Source organism: Quercus suber, unplaced genomic scaffold (genome assembly GCF_002906115.3).
Source record: "Quercus suber isolate HL8 unplaced genomic scaffold, Cork oak 2.0 scaffold_31, whole genome shotgun sequence".
Classification (NCBI taxonomy): domain Eukaryota; kingdom Viridiplantae; phylum Streptophyta; class Magnoliopsida; order Fagales; family Fagaceae; genus Quercus; species Quercus suber.
This window is the reverse complement of record NW_027069496.1, coordinates 1,364,872-1,386,255: the sequence shown is the minus strand read 5'-3', so window position 1 is coordinate 1,386,255 and position 21,384 is coordinate 1,364,872. Positions and strand designations below refer to the sequence as shown.

General features: G+C 33.1%; 2 protein-coding genes and 1 long non-coding RNA gene across 3 annotated transcripts; 2 read left to right on the top strand and 1 right to left on the bottom strand.

The window, feature by feature from the left end:
* Positions 1–3,360: 3,360 nt before the first annotated feature.
* On the top strand, positions 3,361–5,162 carry LOC136061322 (probable LRR receptor-like serine/threonine-protein kinase At1g56140). The gene is made up of 3 exons (XM_065770468.1): positions 3,361–3,484; positions 4,084–4,555; positions 5,075–5,162. The coding sequence occupies exons 1-2, from the start codon at positions 3,361–3,363 to the stop codon at positions 4,551–4,553; spliced, it is 594 nt and encodes a 197-aa protein (XP_065626540.1). The 3' UTR covers positions 4,554–4,555; positions 5,075–5,162.
* On the top strand, positions 4,605–11,676 carry LOC111986175 (probable LRR receptor-like serine/threonine-protein kinase At1g56140). The gene is given in 9 exon segments (XM_024017794.2): positions 4,605–4,640; positions 5,075–5,186; positions 5,285–5,446; positions 5,991–6,109; positions 9,341–9,551; positions 9,640–9,871; positions 9,999–10,030; positions 10,033–10,148; positions 11,032–11,676. Coding segments are annotated over 9 exon segments (1,398 nt in total). The 3' UTR covers positions 11,410–11,676.
* Positions 11,677–19,692: 8,016 nt separating this feature from the next.
* LOC136066340 (uncharacterized) lies at positions 19,693–20,799 on the bottom strand. Its single transcript, XR_010627789.1, has 3 exons — positions 20,720–20,799; positions 20,449–20,567; positions 19,693–19,767 (listed from the first exon to the last, which is right to left on the bottom strand). It is a non-coding gene; the product is annotated as an uncharacterized LOC136066340 (long non-coding RNA).
* Between the last annotated feature and the right edge of the window lie 585 nt (positions 20,800–21,384).

The window sequence follows — 21,384 nt, the reverse complement described above, 5'->3', positions numbered from 1 at the left end:
AACTTTCTAAAATTTACATAACCATGAATATTAAAACAAAAAAATTGTGATTAGATTGTGTGAGAAGAGATTTTTTATGGTCTCAGGTGGGCTTCAGACACTGAACTAGTAGGCAGGATACCTGACTTCATTGGAAATTGGTCAAAACTTACTACCTTGTAAGGCTATTGTTAGCCTTATCCTATTTGGTTCTCTCTAAATCATACTTGATAAGGCTCAATTTTTGTTACAAAGTCAAAGTTATTATTGATAAAATTTTAGTGTGTACTTGTACATTCTACAGAAGAGATGCATTTGTGCACAATTTATGATTAACTACTCCAAAATGATTTTGGTAGGAAGCTTGAAGGAAACTCTTTAGAAGGTCCAATACCCTCGGCGTTTTCCAATTTGACTTCTCTGACAGAGTTGTGAGTGTCAACATCTCTTAGTTACTTTTATTTGTATTTTGTAGATCTTGTAAAGTTAACAATCTCATGTGTGATATTATTGTAGGAGAATAAGTGATTTGTCTAATGGGAGCTCTTTACTGGCTTTTATAAGGAATATGAAATCTCTAAGTACCTTGTAAGAAACACCCAAGCATCTATGTTTCAAATTCCTAATTTTGAATATCCATATTTTCTTTCTTCTTTGTTGCTCTTCCAATATATAATATTACAGTTTAGTTGCATCTGTTGCAGAGTGCTGAGGAATAATAACATTTCTGATTCAATTCCATCAAATATAGGAGAATACTTAAGTTTGTCACAACTGTAAGTAATTCCCATTGGTGGGTGACTATCTAGAATTTTAGAAACACGTAGTGCTGGAATTTTGGTTGAATTTGATTGTTGTTCAAAGCAATGGAACTGGGAACCTCTATGCTATTTATTAGGTTGGGCAACCCCAACCTGAAGAAAGAAATTTATGTGGGTTCCTGAATTAAAATTTATGTGGTAAATACTGATCAAATTAAGTGATATTGTTATCAGGTTTCTCTTGGCTTGCAAAATGAACTCACCCTGTTTGTAATTGGATAAGGGGAAATTCATTGTATTTCAAGTTCTTCTTGTTTCTTTTCCACCCTTCTTATCTTTTCTCTATCCTTTTCTTTTTCCTTCTTTCTTGTTGGGATAGTATGTAAGGATTATAATTGTTAATTACTTCTTGTAGATAACTAGTTTTATGAATCACAACCATGTGACAATAGCTTTGTTATCAATACATAATAATAATATTGTTTAACTCTTTTAGGGATTTGAGCTTCAACAATATAATAGGACAAATTCCAAACGCGCTTTTCAATTTGAGTTCGCTCTCTTTCTTGTAATATACCTCATTTTCTTAATTTCATATTATACGTCCCAATATTATTCTTAATTTCTTAATTTATTGCCTTCATTATCAGGTTTCTTGGAAATAATAAGTTAAACGGCATTGTACCTACACAAAAAAGTGGGTCTCTTCTCAACATGTAAGTACATAAAGACATTATTTGCATTTAACAACATTATGATACATTTAAAATAGAGGTGTCTAACAATTAGTTTTTTGATTGAAATCCCTTATTTGTATAAGGATTTTTTGAATCTCTGATGCATATGTACAAGGAGTTATATTCAGTCTAATGTCAAGAGGGTAGTATGACTCCGATCTCATATTAATACTAAGCTATTTATGGTGGTATTTTGGTAGAAAAACGTTGAGTACCGCATCCCAAAATCTTGTATGAGCTAAGCGAACATTTATATGTAGTGAGCTATAACAATCTTATGGAGCAGATGCTTTTACAATGGGAGGTTAAAAGACACCCAGGTTATTCAAAGATTTGATCTCCAAGTAATAATTTAGCGATTACTCTAAAATAATGGTAGTGTTTCTTTTGAAAAAAGTAAAACAACCCCCCCCCCCCTGGGTGGGGAGGGTTTTTCTGTGTATCTATAAGCAAGCAATTACAGAAAATAATAAATGTTGTATCACCAATGGATTAATTGTACTGGCCTAATCTTATAGTCTCATAAAAGAGTATACATGGATTTCCATGTGTAGCTAATAGCTTAAACAAGCATGGCATTATCAGCAACATGGAAAAATAGAGGTTCTAAATTTCAAATAATGTGGCTTCAAAATTTTGTTTCAGAGCATCAATGTCAATTGACTAATGCATAATTTAGTACTGCACTTGGGATTGTTTACTAGTTGAATGGATCATGTATCTAACATCCTTCTTATGTTATGATTGCAGTGATTTGTCTTACAATAATTTACAGGGAAGCTTTCCTTCTTGGGTTAGCGAACAAAATTTACAACTGTATGTACACTATTGTATTTGAAAATATCTTATATTATATTTATGTTTCTGATATTCTATAACTTGCTACTCTTGAATAAAAACTGACATTCAAATCTTATGTTGTATGATATGCAGTAATTTAGTTGCCAAGAATTTCACAATAGAAGGTTCAAACAGCAGGTAAATTTCTCGATGCTATATTTTCTTATTTTAACGCTTGAGTTTTACTATAATGAAAACAGTTTCTAATCAAGTTTAAAATGTTATTATCTTGTCAATTATGGTGATGAAGCTGTTAGAAGCTGATAGCATGTATATTACTTAGACATGTTCATTAAAAGGAGTGAATCAATAGGGTCTGATGCAGGACAAAAGCTTTGATACCAAACTAATTTGAGATTTATCGAGTTTTGGGATAGGTAGGGCTAGTTTTTGTTGTGGAGAAGGCTGGAAAATATTTGGAAGTGAAAAAGAAAATTGCTGGAAGTTGAAAAGAAAAAGTAAGAAGTAGAAAATATTCTCTTAAGCCTCACATGTGGAGATCCTGGGCATGGGAAATGGGTTTCTAGCTCCAACAACTCAGGAGTCATCAATTACCAAAATTTGCACTAAAAAAAATAATTAGAATGGGTCAAGCCTGGTTATATCATCTTATTTATATGGTCAAATGACATCTAATCTATATGTTCTATTGGTACGAAACATTGATAAGAATGAAGAGTAATTAGCTGATTTGATACCTAGGGGAGTAATGGGGACTATCAAAGCCCATTTGATTAAATTGCCCCTCCCTCCACCCCAAAAGAAAAACACCACTTCTGCATAAATATTATATGTTTCTCTTCATGATCAATTTCATATATATTTATTTACTTCTTCTGATTGCAAGTACTGCCTTAAATTGGGAAACCACAAGTCGTAAATCATTTAAAGAAACCTCTTTCATCATGGGGCAATCAAGGTTTAGTATTATTAAGAGAATGCTATTGCGCATATTGCCAAGAGATCATTTCTAATTACATGAGTGAAAACCTAATCCTAATAAGAATATTTGTATCAATCAGATATGTCTGCTTTAATAACTAATGTTTTATGTCGTTAAGCTACATATTCCTAGCCTAAGTGCATTTCTATTCTGCTTTAGTGTTTTGCCTTCAGGATTGAACTGTCTTCAACAGGGTTTTCCTTGCAATCAAGGCATTGGAAGATGTAAGTACAATTTAAAAAATCACACTTGATTGTAAGATTGGAAAGTATTAGTAGGTATTGAGGATTGGTGCTTCTAAGCAGAATGCGAACTGACGGAACTTCAAATGCTTACAAAATATTGATATGGACACAGTAAAATCAAGATGCATTCCAAATTTTTAGTACACATAAATATTAGATCTATCTTTTAAGGGCTAAATTTGCAATGCATCACAGCTACATTCCAGTGTTAATTCAGTATATAGTAATTTTAAATGGCAACATGATGTGCTTTAAAGAAAAATTGCAAGGTCAGTGAACCTCTGCCAAGAACCCTATACTGGTGATCATTAAAAGAGTATTTAAAAAGCTCAGGTTTGAATATGTAAATCTTTTGTACTTAGCACTAAGTCACACGTTCAACTTACAGATAATTAAACTATTTTTCAACTTACATTCTTTTTTTTTTTTCCCTCTAATAACAAACTACTAGTCAGAATTCTAAATTCAAGCATATCCACTATTGTAATGCATAGCATGCTTATGAACGCACAAATTTAATTACCTTTCCGAGCTTACACATCAATGATTGTTTTTTTTTTTTAATATATCATTTACAGATTCTGAGTTTGCAATTAAGTGTGGTGGACCTCAGATTACCTCTTCTAATGGGATTGTGTATGAGAGGGATAATGAGACACTTGGTCCAGCCACATATTATGTGGTTGACACAGAAAGGTGGGCAGTTAGTAATGTTGGATATTTTAGTGGGTCCAATAATGCTCAGTATACAAGTTCTTCGTTATCGCAATTCACAAATACTTTAGACTCAGAGCTATTCCGAACAACTCGACTCTCTGCTTCATCATTACGATACTATGGCCTGGGGCTCGAGAATGGAAACTACACTGTGAGCCTCCCTTTTGCAGAAATAGCTTTTGTAAACTCTAACACATGGCAAAGTCTTGGAAGGCGTGTGTTTGATATTTATATCCAGGCCTGCATCATATTATCAAATTGTTCTGCTTCAGCGTTTTCTTTTAAAATAAAGTTTGCTTGGCCTAAAAAGTTTATTCACCCTAGTATATAAGTGTAAGTTTCTTTGCTAACCATTAATTGTGTAGTTTAATAATTTCCCACCATGATCGTGACTAGGGATTATGATGCCAACCTAAGTGTATATTTCTTTACAGAAAAAGAGTATAAGAACAAATATATTGACTGTCTTATTCATCAATATAGATTTTTGTTGTATATGATGCATATTTACAATTGAAATTATCTAATCAATTCTAAATTTGCCACTAGCAGTTCTCAATTTTGGCTCCGCCACTTGTTTTCTTTAACAATCTATTTTGCTCTTTTTTTTCTCAGAATTTTTGTCGAGTACGGTACAATCATTACCTCCATGATTTCTTCACTTTTTTTGCAATTTATTTCCAAAAATAAAAATAGTTCTGATATCTAAAATATGTCTATAATCATGATAAGGATTTTGAATGAAACCTTTGATTTATTCCCTCTCCAATTTTCCTATAAAATGACCTCTTTCCTCTTATCCTTCATTCCTTTTTTTTGGGGGGGCTAATTTTTGAATATAATAATGTTCAGGTATCACAAAACTACCTTGAAATCCATCTCTTTTGGGCTGGAAAGGGGACTTGCTGTGTACCTGCTCAAGGTACTTATGGGCCTTCTATTTCAGCCATCAGTGCTACCCCAGGTAAGAAAGTGCAGAAACTATAGATGCAATTTAGAAAGATTAGGTATTGGTTCCTCACAATTTAGTAACATATTATTGACTATCTTACTTTGGTATAGAATTTACACCCACTGTTAGTAACATTCCTCCAAGCAGCAACAAGAATAGGACTCGTCTGATTGTGGGTCTCGTTGTTGGTGTTGGGGTTGTGAGCTTTCTGGCTGTTTTCATTGTTTTCTATATTGTTCGAAGAAGAAAACCGCCAACCAATGATGATGAAGGTAAGCCAAAAATCATGTTGCACATGCATGATGATAGTTGTCAAACTTTATTCAGTTTTCTCTACATGTTAGAAAAATGGTACTCTTTTCTTATGCGAGGCAATGGTACTTGCTATTAGTGAGGTGGCCTTCGCATACTCCATAATATGAGTATAAAATGCAGTGTATCATTTCTTGTATACATCCGCATTTTTACTAAAACCTCTTTCTATACATGTCCTGGAAAAATACACATGCACACACAAACAGACATATATGACCAAAAAGGAGTAGGGAGAAACATAATTTATGTGGCCAATGAAGCTCCAGGCTATAGACAAAAGCTATAGACAAATTCCCATTTATTAAGCTACCTACCCAATCTCCTGCTTCAGTCCAAAGCATTCTGGACTAAAACACATTGATCATTGATGCTTAAGAAAAGGATAGTTCCTCATTTAGTTTGCTAAAACGTTGCTGTGTTTTCTGCTTTAAACCACTCAAGCAAATTGATTACTAGTTATTGGATTCAGTGTTACAACCTGTGTTTACGTTGACATTGCAGAGCTCCTTGGAATAGATGCTAAAACATTCACTTTCAGCTATGCTGAACTAAAGACAGGTACAGCAGATTTTAATCCTGATAATAAGCTCGGAGAGGGAGGATTTGGACCAGTTTATAAGGTAATTCCTTATTCTAATCAAGAACTTTAGTGGCTGAAACCAAGCCATTGCCTTAAAGTTGACTGTCTGATATAAGTTTAGAGCTTCTATACATCTATTGATATTTCCAAGAAATAGCTATTGACAAATCAGAGAGTTAAACATCACCCTTTTTCTTTTACTTTTTTCTTTCCTTTTATATTATCCTTTTATTTTCTTTTTCCAGTTGTTGTGAAATTACTTGGTTGTCTTTACCATGATATCTTGTTCCTACGATTGGCGAGAAGCTGCAGTTGCAATTGCTGTAGAACTAAATTGATCCAAAAATAAATGAAGATTCATAATCCCATATCCATATGCCCCTTTCTATTTCTTTTACTAGTTCTAATTCACATTCATCTTCTTTTATTGTTATCTTTCAAATTTACTTAGAAGTTGAAAGTTTTTTTTTTCCCTGATAATCAAGTGAATTTTATTAAGCAACAAGCTGAAACCAGCCACAACAGTTAAGGGCTACAACAGAGCAAACAGCTCCCAACTACAACAAGACAACAATATCTAAACTACGCAACCAAGATTGACTACCCAAATACACAGATCAGGGACAAAATCCCAGCAACTAACAAATCAAATTACAAAATAATGCAAAACTAAAAAACCACATTTCCACTTAGCAAATTAGCAAGGAGAAGAATCTGCAACAGTTGGAAAGTTGTCCTGCCACATAGATCAAACTTTGGGCTTAAACAAAACATCTGAGATACCCCATCTGGTGCAGATTTTTTTGTTGATACTAGAGCTGGGATATACACCCTTGCTTTCAATTTTATACTCCACCTGATTCTTTATGACCCCTAAAATTTGTTCCTCTGTTATCACAGTTCCCTGGTGCTTAACAGAATTTCTTTGAGCCCAAACATGGTACATACCAGCACTGAAGCCTAACCTGCAACAATCTTCCCCTAAGTTTTTTCATTTCCAAGTTTGTACTGCCCAAGTAATGAGATTACCCAATTCATCATCAAGGCCTTCTTGACAGCATCATCTTTTAATTATCCTCCAAATTCTTTGAGAAATAGGGCATTTGAAGAAGATATGGTCTCTATTTTCAATGCATGCTCTACATAGTACCCAAAATGTCACAACTTGTTCCCCAACTAACTATTCTTTCATTAGTAGATAATCTATCCCTCAAAGCTAACCAAGTAATGAAAGCTGCCTTGGGATGGTTTTGGAAAATCATGAAATCAAACAATTTTCTACCAATTGACAATAGGCCTCCTTAGCCTAATTTGGCCCCAAGAACTTGAGATAGAGAAAATACCTGATTCAGAGCGAATCCATACAGCCTTATCACATTCACCAATAGCAATCCATGGCAATTTACTTAGAATAGTAACAAGATCATCAGACCTTGCATTGCTCCAATTCTAAGCCGTGTTTAGAATCACACTAGAGAGTTTAGCATCTATTGAGCTGAAAGGGCCTTCTGGGTGCCAATTATCATCCCACATGTAAATGTTAGAACCATCCCCCACCAGAACTTGATTAATGGCCTAGCCAAATCTCGGAGTTGAAAGTTATTCAAAGTTCTTAATCAAATGAACCAATCTATTTTCTAGTTGTTTTCTGATTCAGGCCATTTTCCCAAATTCAAACTTCTTCCACACCGTAAAATCTGTTACACATTTTTTCTCCTTTATGTGGCCTGGTTTACATATTCAAAATTATGTTTCTGTTCCATTTTTTTAGGGATGCCCTTTACAATTGGTAAACTTATAAAAGAAAGTATCGTACGATGAAATAAGGCCCATTTTATGGCACTTTATTACAATTTCAAGAAGTGAATCTGTTATTAAAAAGTACTTATTCACAGAAAACTACTTAGAGGGTGATGAATTGATGAGAAAAGGGACAAATTATATTTTGAACCTTATAGTTTGTGGTTGATTCATTTAAACCCCAAATTTTTGAAGCTTACATTTAAAACCTTCTAGTTTTTCAGAACTTTCAATCAACCAACCCCTTCTACCCCTATTTCCTTAATGCCATTTACTTACCCAAGTCCAAAAGGGTGCACTTTGGTAAGTCCAAAATAATGCCGTATTTCCTTTTTTTATATTATTAGGTGTCAAATTTGTGTCATTGAGCTTTGTAAAACACAGTTGTATAGGCACATGTATTTGGTAAACGATTTTGGAAAAAATAGATGGAGGAGGTGAATTGAAACTTTTTAAAGTTCAGGGTTCAATTGCAATCAACCCAAACTATATAGTTTAAAATGTAATTTGCCCCCAAAAAAAAAAATTTATTGGACACATTCTATGTAGTCTCACTCTAAACAAACTATGATAACATCCTGCATTGATGAGTATGGAAAATTAATATCCTTATGGATGGTTTAAAGTTAGAGTAGTTGTTTAAGATTGTTAAAAATGGACTGGTCAAGAAAAAATCATCTCTGGCTGATGTTTGTTAGATTTGATAATCACGGGAACCAATAGATGGGTAATTACATTTTGTGGAGGGTGTAGTAGTTTGAGTAATCACAGTTAATACGAATAAAGAATTTCCAAAATCTTTTAGTATTAGGAGATTTTGACCAAATAATTGAAGTCCAAACAAGATTATATTTACTTGGAGCATAAAAATAATTTTGTTTTTATTCCTTCTTTTCTAGACATTAGTAAGGTTCGTTACCTGATCTATGAAATGGGATCCAAAAGATTACGTTTTTGGTAGTTTATAGCTTGCCAGATGTATTGCTTGTATCATTGGAAGGAAAAACACTCCAGAAAGCAAGTTTTTTTTTTTTTTTTAAATTTATTTTAGAAATCAAAGTTTTGGACCATATGAAGGCAATCTAGTGCTTTGTAGAAAATTTATATTGGGCAACCTGTCATTCCTGCCTGATACTTTTCCTTGAATGGTATGAGGCATAAAATTGAAAATGATTAAAATGGACATGCAATTTCATGGTGATGGTGACCATTAAGCAACTACAATTTTTTGAAATTTGTCCTTATAAATTTTATGTATAATTGGGTATTGTGTGGTTCTTTTTACATTGTTTGACTTTACTTAAGACATCAATCAGATAAGAAGTCTAAATTACATCTCTATTAAGCCATCCATCCTAATTATCCAAACTCTTCTTTTCTATTTACTATAATAGATTAAAATTATATGTAGATGGGTGATATTTTTTAAACAGATTCTTTAATATTTTGTTTGGTATTTTGTATTGAATAGGGAACACTTAATGATGGGAGAGTAATTGCTGTGAAGCAACTGTCTGTAACATCACACCAAGGAAAGAACCAATTCCTAACTGAGATTGCTACTATATCTGCTGTGCAACACCGTAACCTTGTGAAGTTGTATGGATGTTGCATTGAGGGAGATAAACGACTCCTTGTGTACGAGTATTTAGAAAATAAAAGTCTTGATCAAGCATTATTTGGTATGTGAATGCATCTTTGCTGTTGCTAATTGTGTGTAAGTATTTATTTATACTATGTAGATTTAATTTATATGCTTGCATGAGACAGGAAAAAGAACCTTGAATCTCGATTGGTCAACACGCTTTGATATATGCTTGGGTGTGGCAAGAGGTTTAGCTTATCTTCATGAGGAGTCACGGCTTCGGATTGTGCACAGAGATGTGAAGGCTAGTAATATCCTGCTTGACTCTGATCTCATCCCCAAAATATCAGACTTTGGCTTGGCCAAGCTTTATGATGATAAAAAGACCCACATAAGCACGCGCGTTGCAGGGACTATGTAAGATCCTCGAGGCTTAGCTTGTCACCTTGTCTTTCTGAATCACATAATCCTTTTATTTGTTTATTTATTTTATTGATTTAGTAAGATTAGCACTAATTTGTGCATGTGATTTTTACTGATGCAGTGGGTATCTTGCACCGGAGTACGCCATGCGTGGCACCTTACAGAGAAGGCTGATGTGTTTGCCTTTGGTGTTGTGGCTTTAGAGCTTGTTAGTGGCAGGCCAAATTCTGACTCAAGCTTGGAAGAAGAAAAGATATATCTTCTTGAATGGGTATGAACAATATTTTCTGCACCATGACAGTCATCTTTCTTTAATTGGATGGATTTTTTTTCCTTCAAAAAGTTTCAGTAGCATTTATTTTTGTCTGGATATGTGTTTTGGGTTCATGACAGTCACGATCCATCCACAACTATATATATTTTTTTTTTGGTTCTGCCAAAAGTTGAAGTACCAGCAAAACTTGGATCATAACTTACCAATAAATAAAGAGGAAAGTTAGGACGTCTAAAGGAAGCAAAATAATTTTATTTGCTTATTTAGAGTATTTGCAAAATGAGTCCACTTTGCAGCATAATGGGAAATCAAATGAGTCTCCATACCTAAATCTATGCGAGTAAGAGTACTTTTTGTGTGACCAAATACTATGTAATGGTCTCTTTCCAAGTTATTTTATGAAATTCATGATAACACACATGTTCTTGATTATTCATAATTTGTTATGTTCTTGATTTTGAAGTTTACACACTCTTATATAGAAATATATTTTAATCTTGACCTGTCAGTGTCACTCATCCATATGTCACAGAGCATTCAAAATGAGTATTTAAAATGGAGTGACTGTTAGATTCACAAGATGAACCTGTGGGTGACTTTAGGGAAAACAAGTAGATTTTATTTAGATCCCCAGTAAACTAAAACATGGTCTTCTCATTCATTCAGACAGTTTGAATACTCACTGACAATACCTTTATACTATATTATGAACACTTGGACAGCTAGACTCATTGAAACAATTGGATTCTCACTTCCACCACTTCTGTACTATAGTCTGAAATACTAGAAAGTTATCTCATTGAAACAAATGGATCACTCACTGCCACCACTTGTACACAATATTGTAAGGCTACTCTGATAAAATATATTTCTTTCTCAGGCTTGGCAGTTGCATGAAAACAACCGTGAAGTTGATCTTGTGGACTTTAAATTATCAGAATTCAATGAGGAAGAAGTAAAACGACTAATAGGAGTATCTCTTTTGTGCACTCAAGCATCCCCAATGTTGCGGCCATCAATGTCACGTGTGGTGGCAATGCTCACTGGAGATATCGAAGTGAGCACTGTAACTTCAAGGCCAGGATATTTGACAGATTGGAAATATGATGATATAACCAACGTAACCGGTGAGGGTGCAACTGATACTAACTATTTCATCTCATCAACAGCCAGTACAAGCATTGTGGGTGATGTAGGGAATTCACCAGCAAATGCTTCTAAACCTATGATTGGTGATGCTATCAAACAGGGTCGATGAAAATTCGTCATTATTTTCCTTCAAATTTTTTCTTGTGTGTAAATTAAAAAGCGTTTTGTACATTCTTCAAATCTTTATCATATGTATTTATATAATCATGGATGTAATTGTTTAGCATGGATTTTGCAATCTTCCTTTTGTGATTTTGACACCTTAATTCCTTACATTTTTTGGTAGAGGTGTAGTTTGGGTCATGTAGTGACAGAAACACTATCAAATGTAAGGCACTATTTAAGAAGCTGTTCAAATGCTTCATATGGAGATTTACCTTATTTATTTATTTAAAATTTGACTGCTTTAGGTTTTTAATTGAAAAAGAATTAACTCTTTCACTTATCTGCTTACAGTTCACCATGGTGAAATATTGTGAGTATGACCAAGGCATCGAACCCTGATATCTAAGCTGCGTTTGCCTGTGAGACATGGCTGACTAAGTTTGATAATCACAGAGTCCATTCAATTGAGACATATAAGGAAAAACGAGATTTAATCTCCAAAGAATCTCATCTATATTCAAGTTCCCCCAAAGAAAAATACTACTTGATTGGCAAGCAATAGAATGGTTGTGTTATGTATCAACTCTTGGTGTCATTTGTGGAAAGGCAAAGGTTACTTAATCAAAGATTGCATGACAATATTGTTGGGTCCTTTTTTCAGATTGCCACCTGCTTGTGCTTGATTGGTTCTCTCTGTGGACTTTGAATTAGTTCAGGGAGTCGAATCCACCACCCTTGTCTGCACAATCGGCAAAGAAGGCTAGTGGAGTGCCTCAATACACTTAACAAGCCTACAACAGAGGGAAAACACTGCAACAAGTGCTGAAATTGAAGTGAATGAAATTGTTAGCATTAGGATGGGGATGATTATGATCCATGTAATGGAGGAGAAGTAATCATTTTATGTTTAGACTGTTTTTCATGAGCTATGTTTAGACTGTTTAGTACCTTTAAGAACGCACAAAAAATATACCAAGCTATCTGCTTAACTAATCAAGATGTATATGAAGGTGTAAGGATTTTTGTGTGAATAAGGGTGAGTTTTACTGCAATTTTGACATTCTATATTTCTCTAATTCAGTTTAGGACTCATGCCCTTCATTTCAGGTTATTCCCTATTTTAAATATATTTTTTGGCGCTCTCAAAAGACCTGCTCAATGTAAGGAAGGCTTGCTAAACTCACTAGATTGTTAATCACTTGTTTACCATTAGCTCATTGAAGGCCAAAAATCTGTAAGAGGGACAAGCTGACTTTGAGGATTAAGGACAATCATCATTTAATGCTTGATTGAATTTGAATCCTTTTATTGGGTGTGGGAATAAGTGTGGGGTAAACCAGAGTCAGAAATTTTTTCCAGGGGGCAAACTAAACATTAAAAAAAAAAATTGATGACTAAAAAATGTGGAAGTCCTAATTTCATAATTAGCATATTCTATTTTTAGGTATCTCACATATAGAAAATGAAACAGTTTGGTCAAAAGTTATGACACCACTTTTGCATGTATTTAAAATATTTTAAAAAAAATCTATACCCCACCTTCTTTCATATTACTAAAATAATTTATAACTAAACTAAACAATTAAAGTGAATTTGTATTTGTATCAATACTTCAATAAATAAGTACACATAATAATATATCATAAAAAACCGTAATAAATTTTTATTTAATTTTAACAATAATAATAACTTAATTTGATTACTTAAAATTAAATAAAAATTAAAATAATATAACAATTGAGAAAAATGTAAACCACAAAACACATATGATATACAAATTAAACACGAAAGCTATACACAGCTGTCAAAATAGTAGATAGTACTACCATTTATCAAAACTATAATATTATAATAGATGCAAGTTGTAAACTATAACAAAACCAATAGAAAGTTGTAGAAGATTCAAAATGCAAATGTATAAACTAGACTATTTCTTTTAGAGCATGAGAAATTATACTTTACCATCCTAAACTATGCTCAAATCATACTTTGCATCCTAAATTTTTCTAATGTACGTTTTGCACCCTAAACTATTACCATCAATGTTACACTTTGCACCCTAATGATAAATTCGCTGCTATGTTAGACGGACCCTAATGATAAATTCTTTTTTTTTTTTTTTTGGAAGAGAAACTTATATTTCATTAACACAAGAAAATGAGTACAACAGAGGTCAAAAGCTAACATAATCAACTTAGGCCAGATTGAAATAAATGAACTAAGTAGGGCAGAATGACACCCTTCCAAAGATTGGAAGCTTGATTACACTTAGCAAATTGGGCTAGCTCATGAGCAACCTTATTGTAATCCCTTTTCAAGTGATAGAACGAACAGCAAGAGAAAACAGACTTCACGGACTAAATGCTTTGCACCAGATGTCCCATAATGCCACCATTTTAGGCTTGAGTAATTGCTGAAATGACCGAAGAGGCATCAGATTCGCAAAGAACAAAGTTTCTCTTCAAACTAGTTTGGAGAGAAACCCTACAAACTTATCATATATATTTATATTGAGTGTGAATTTTGAAAATCTAACCGTTAGATTGCATGTTCTTATTACATCCTTAATGCTTAGAAAATTTTAAGAAAATCAAAGATCAATTGCTATGTCATCAAATAAATGTTATAATTTTAAGTTTTTGTTATCTAAAGTTGTATATAAAAAATAAGTTAATTGATCAAACAGTAAATAATATCCAATTTGAATGAAATTTGATATGCATGTGAAAAACATAAGGAATATAAAATTCAACGGTTAGATTTTCAAAATTCATACCAAAAAAAGTAATATATGAGAAATTTGAAGAGTTTCTTTCCAAACTAGTTTGGAGAGAAACTTTGTTCATTCGAAAATCACCTACAAAATATATATATATATATTTTTTTTTTGATAAACAGAAACTTTTATTAAGAAGGAAACAAACTACAACAAGCCATTGGACTCTCTCAACACAACAAAAGAGAAACAGTCCGGGCTAAAGCTAACATTAAAAGAGCCAAAAAAAATTGCAAAACAAAGACCATTTGGCTAAAATGTGGGCAGCCTCATTCCATATCCTAGGCACCCATCTAACTGCTACATTACTATAACTAGATAAAAAGGATCAGAGCATAAAAACCTGATTCTCCAAGGGGAAGGCGCGGCTAGGTTCGAGCTGAGATTGGCCACAACTTGAGAGTCCGTTTCCACCATGATAGAACCACACCTCAAATTCGAAACTAAAGAGAGCGCCCACCTCACTGCTTTCGCTTCAGCTTGAAAAGGAAAGATGGTGTTCACTTTCCTTGAACCAGCAAATACCACATTCCCTCTCCAATCTCTTGTGACCGCAGCAATGATAGAGAATCTTGGACCTACCACAGCGTCAACATTTATTTTTAAGCCAAGCCTCGGTGGAGCAACCCAACCCAAGGCTGATGCAGAAACTTGAGATCTCACAAGAGGGGGTCTAGCACTTTTATGCTCAACAAAAAGGCTAAAAATTCTGGCTGCCACACCGTCCAGGTTTATGTCCATGTTCTCAAATATGGAACTGTTTCTTTGCTTCCAAACATCACCACCTACGAAATATTCAACTCCTGAACCAAGAGACCCTAATGATAAATTTGCTACTATGTTAGCCGGAAAGCACAATCACATGCCTCCCATGTGACTTTTGCTTAAAGTGGCACTAAGCCAAAAGACCTAAATACCCCTCTTCCAACTCTAGCAGCAAACACCTCTCTCTTTCTCTCTCTCTTTTTCTTTCTGTTGGGATGGAGCCACCGAGAGCAGAGGGAAGAGGGAGATCAATTGGGATGGAGCCATCGTGAAAGTCTTTGAGAGTCATTGCGTTTCTACTCCCTTTCTTCTTCAACATTTTCCTCTCGTTTTCTTGGGGACTAACATGCATAAACAAAGAGAAAGAGATACACCTACAGTTTAGCCAAAAAAAGAGAGAGAGAGAAAAAGATACACCTGCACGGTGAGTAAGGTTGGAACTTAAAATCCTAAATTGGAGTCCGGCTTCTGCTCAGGCGGCGATTGGGAGTGGCAAACCGACGAGTTGTGGAGGCAAACGGATAATTGTGGGTTAAAAACAGCAGAAGTGGCGTAAGGGATATTTTTTTTCCTAAATAGATTTGGGTTTTTTTTTTAAGTAAGTCTCTTTGGATAAGCCGTTAAAAAGAGTGTATTTTTAGAAATTAGCCTTTTTTTTTAAACATACATTTAAAAACATAATTTTTTAAACGGACAAAGTTTCTTTCCAAACTAGTTTGGAGAGAAACCCTTTAAACTTTTTATACACTTTTTTTTGTGTGAATTTTGAAAATCTAACCGTTGAATTTTATATTCCTTATGTTCTTAATATACGTATTAAATTTCGTTCAAATATACAACTTTAGATCACAAAAACTTGAAAATATAACATTTATTTGATGACATAGCAATCGATGTTTGATCTTCTTGAAATTTTGTAAGCATTAAGTATGTAATAAGAACATATAATTTAACGATTAGATTTTCAAAACTCATAATCAATATAAAGATATATGATGAGTTTGTAGGGTTTCTCTCCAAACTAGTTTGGAGAGAAACTTTGTTCTTTTAAAACTACATGCAAGCGTTGGGTAAAACTTTAAAAAAGAAGAAAAAAAAAAGCGTTTTGTCCATTGACCATTTGTGAAAAATTATTGTTTTTAGGCTAAATTACCAAAAAGGACATAATTCTAATATCAAGGACAAGGTAAATTCAAAGCATTAATTTTAGACAAATTATAGTGAGTTTTTTAAATATGAGAAATGCGACCTCAATATTTTCACAACATTATCACAACAAATTTTAAGTGGCGAGTTATTATTAATAAACAAAAAAAAATAATATTAGTAGTAAGTTCAAATTAGAACTAATAACAACTTACTACCTATGATTTATTGTGATAATATTATGAATGTAGCACTTCTCAATATAATATAATAAGTAATATTATAATTTCCCAAAAACTTTCCTAGTAAGACTGCCATTCTAAACAACCATTTTTTTTTTTTGGAAAAGTTGAAATCAAAACCACAAAGAACTCAATGAAAAATTATTTAGAGAAAAAGACAGAAAGATCCTACCTGCAACAATGGCGTTCTGCAACTGGGGTGATTGAGCTTGCAAATGGTGCAATTGAGGCTTTGCCAACGCATCTTCCTTCTATTTCCAGTTGTGTGCCATTTGGGTAAACCAGGTTTAGAAGCTTTTGCCTAGTGTTTCTCAACTACCATTAGAGCTTTTGCTGTGATGGTGTTCTACAACTTGCATTGAGAATTTGAGAACAACGAGATGTAGCAGGTAGAAGTCATTAAGCAACTGATATTTTCGTCATTTAGAAAAGTTACGAGGATATTTTAAGTATTTACACCCTTCAAATCTGCGTTGTGATGGAAAAAAGTATTTTACAAATAATAGCACATTATTCATAACAAAATTCAATAAAAAAGAGACATGTGTACAAAAATAACTATCCACTAACACATGTCTTTCACTTGTTAGTGGGTTAGTTATTTTTTGTTAAAATATCTCACAGTTATTGTATTTTGATATTGCTGACATGGTATCATTTGATACCAAATATCTTCTCGTTTGTGATGAGTTTTAAAATTGCATTTTTAAAAAAGCTCAACAATACTTCGTTTCTAAAATGCCAAATTTTTGCATTTATAGAAAACGCAATAGCCTGTCTAAACTTTGGGAATTTTGTGTTCTAGTATAAAAACAAGGGTTTGCGTGGTGCAACTGCCTATAGCTCTAAATGACTGATATTTGAATTTATAAGAGACCTGACTGACAAAGGATTTTTCTTTTTGGTGGATAATATGCTGATTTGGGATTTGTTGAAATTTTGGTTGTTGTTTGTATAAATTTGGACAGGCTATGGGCAATGAATGGGCTGGATTTTTTTTTTTTTTTTTTTGGTTTTGTTTTGTTAAAGGGTCTTTTTGAACTATTTTTGAAATTTGAAGGAGGCCCAATGGATTTAAAGAGGAGTAATTTTGCCAACGAGGAACTAAAATCAATCTTTTTTTTTTCAAAATCTTGAGGGGGCCATTTAAGTAAAATTAGTGAGAATTTAAGGTAATTTTTAGATTTAATAGCACTATTAGTAGGATTTTCAAAAATTCAAGGGGGGCCATGGCCCCCCTGACCCCCTCTAGCTCCATCATTAGTTTGATACTGATTACGGAGTTGCAGACATAATGTGTAGATATTATGTTATCCGGGTCCCTCTATTATTCATGCTAGATTAAACATGCAACAATCAAGATTTTGGGTTAGTTTTATGTCATTTGTTTCTCTTTCCTCAAATATTCTATTATTAAAAGAAATTAGTATGCTTACAATGATCGAAAAAATTCAACAAAAGCTATTTATTTATAACAATATTATTCAAGATTAAATTTATAATTAAATTCTCTCTCTCTCTCTCTCTCTCTCTCTCTCTCTCTCTCTCTCTCTCTATATATATATATATATATTGATTGGTTAAGACTTAAGACATCCTATAATTTTAACATATCTTTCGTTCAATTAGCGTCAATCGTTTTCACCAAGTCTTGTCATTGTTCAAAGCTTCTGAATACTTGTAAAGTTGTAGTCTTAGAATTATGGACTATATAATTTTTATGATGCAAATTGCAAAACTGCAAACTGAATGTGTGGTCATTGAATGTGTTACAATAATGTTATCTAGTTCCCTTTATTAAACTAAGCCAGAATGAATATGTAGAAATCATGTAATCTTGGTCAATTTTATGTCATTTATTTATTTTTTCTCAAAATAAATGAGAGAGAGAGAGAGAGAGAGAGAGAGAGAGAGAGAGAGAGAGAGATTTATTAGTTCATATCTCTATGTGCAATGATCCTTTGCAATAATCAAGAAAAATCAATAAAAAGTTGTTTTTATACATATTTATTCAAGTTTAAACTACAAAATGCATAACTTTAATATATTTTCAAATTAGACATTTAAATTTCATTTCCCCCATTTTATTCTTTCAACTGTAATCTAGTATCAATTTAGTCATTCTGTCAATTTTGTCCAATCTCACCATAAGTATTACAATTTTCACTTTCTAAAATGAAGTTGTTTTAATGAATTCTATGAGGTAGATCGAATGGGAGAGCTAAATTGAAAATGAATGAAAATTAAAGTATTCAAATTAAAACCAAAAAAAAAAAAAAAAAAAGGGAAAATAAAAGCACTGAGTTGAGAACAATGCAAAATTTGAGTATAATGTGTAATTTAGCGTATATTTAATGAGTTTAATCAATATATCAAATAGACAATATATAGAAAAGGATAAACCTAATTCAATTAAAATTTATTTAGAGAAAATCAAGCCTAAGTTAATACAAAATATATACAGTATGTTTTGTGTATTGTTGCATTATCTTTAAAAAAAAAAAAAAAAAAACCGTGAATTATAATTTGTTCAAATTAACATAATTTTCACACTAGTTAAAAACTCCAAAAAGTTGTCAGGCCTTGTACTTTCTTAGAAGAGAGGAGAGTATCACTAATCTTCACAGTAATGATGGTGTCGATGGATGTAATAAATCCTAAAACTACCATATCAGTGGCGGCCCTGGTGGGATCCATTTCCTGTCTTTATAGTTCTGCTTTTGGTTTCCTTAATGTTAAATATTATTAATCCCCCAAGTAAAAAAAAAAAAAAAAAAAAGATTTAATAGACCATTTAAGTTTTTTTTTGTTGATGTTATAGTTAACTCAACTAGAAAATCTTTTATCGTCAAATTATAGATATGGAGTTCGAATCTATTTACACCAAAAATGGATTAATGTCTTAGCATGATGATGAGAACAATTACAATAGTGTCAATGACATAAGTTCAAATTCTATTCCATTAAAAAAAAAAAAAAAATCTAGGTTGCAATTACATGTGGAAAATAGTTAATTTGATGATGTCGTTAACTAATTTTAAGGTATTACACAGATGAAAAAAAAAAAAAAAAAAATTTCTTACTCGTTCAACCCACTAGGTTTGGCCCAGTTAATGTAGTTCGTTTAGTTTTCCATTTTCTACTTCTCTGTTCACGGTCTTTCTTGTTCCCACTCAATTCCTGCCTCCAAATGGACAAAACTGAGAGAATGTTTCAGGCAAGTTCACGGATGAAGAAGAATAAGTTGAAGAACGAGAAGCAGAAGACGCAAGAGCATCAGCTAAAACCCAACTGTATGTAGCTGTTTCAGTACTCTAAGAAGCATTCCCCTGCCACTGCAATCCCTGTTTTTCTTCAATTCCTTCGCATATGTAGATGAAAGAACCCATATGGGACACATTGGGATTGAACTTTTTTTTTTTTTGCCTTCTTACTGTACATAGAGATTAAAATAGAGGAAGATTAATAAAGGAAAACAAAGCAAAGATACATTACAAATTGAAATTAAAGCTTCATTTCATAGAGAAATTTTGGCTATCCCAATAGAAGTAAATCAAATACAAACACAGATTATTGTAGAAATAATTGATTGTGCTCTTCACATAGCCAAGGACAAAGTAACAACTTCCTAAAATATATTCAAAATTATTCCAATTTGGTTATATGTAGCAATGGAATCGTATAGGGTGCACAATAGAGGACTCAAAATTAGCTTTTGCTTATAAGGGGGTGAGTCAAGATGGAAGTTTCTGCTGGATATAATATCTAGAAACACAAAGCATAAATACTATATTCTCTCTCACATTTTTACACTGTTATATATGATGACCATGCTTCAAATCATAGCTGTCTTCTTCACAAATTATGTCTGTCTTAAGTTTTTTTTTTTGTTTGAGTCCATTTGAAGATGACAACTGAGATAAGCATGCTATTATAACATTTTAGATTACTCCCTCAGCTGATTTCATCTTAAACAACCATTCTATATAGGCAAACGAACACATTTTTACGAATGACAACACCACATTCTTTTTACCCTTTAAATTCACACATCATGTTGTGATATGGTCATATGGTTTACGACCCAAACACAAGATAGTGTTGCATATCTTACCTGTAGTCAGCAAGGGTACGATCAGATAACAACTCAGCTGCAATTGTTTCCTCCTTTCTCTCTTTCCTCGTTAGTCTAACTGTGAAGAGTATGATGTTGACACTATCATCATCCCCGATCTAATTGTCAAAAGACAAAAAGGGGTATGAATTAGCCAAGCCTAAATAACAAAATGTATACCACCCCAAAGGAGAATATACACAGAGTCCTAGTTAGAGCTCCAAGATATCACATACTATACTTTTAGTCTAAAAATTACAAATAGACTTGCCAGGAAATACTTGAGCAATGTTTTGGATTTTGAATCACCCTTCTTGTAGTGCCTTTTCAGATCAATGGCACTTCTCAACTGAAATTGTGAACCCAGGAAGGAATTCAGAAATCAATAATAACCTGCCTAAGTTATAGAATCTAAAATCCTAGCAAGCAAATGAACTATCAAAGTCAAATAAAAAGCAAGTGTCCTATTTTCTTGATAAACCCATAACCAGTATATTGCAAGCTTCACAATAACTTATCCCCGCATAAAGAAGGAAGCTTCACATTAAATTCTTATATATGATTTAGTACATAGGGAGCAATTTATTTTCCTGACACATCTTAATAGGTCTTACTAATTAAATTTAAGCCCCATCATTCATGTGAGAGGAGAGAGGATTATTCAAGGAGTATTGAATAACTTCCCATTATATATATCTATATATATATATATACACCAAAAGGGGGGTAAGTTACTAATACAAGGGGTGATGGGGAGAAGCCATCAGCTTACAAGAAAATAAAAGGTACAGGTTACAGTTGTAGTTGCAAGTGTAAACTGAAGTGCAAACTAAGGGTGCCCTCTCCCTTACAATCTTGTAAGCTGATGGCCTCTCCCCATCACCCCCTGTATATGTAACTTAGCCCCCTTTTGGTATTAGAGCCATAGTTATCCAT

Excerpts from the sequence above, each read along its gene's own strand:
- LOC136061322 (XM_065770468.1), top strand. The coding sequence starts at position 3,361 with ATGTTTTATGTCGTTAAGCTACATATTCCTAGCCTAAGTGCATTTCTA. Across the intron at positions 3,485-4,083 it reads CAATCAAGGCATTGGAAGAT|ATTCTGAGTTTGCAATTAAG; the intron begins GTAAGTACAATT and ends TATCATTTACAG.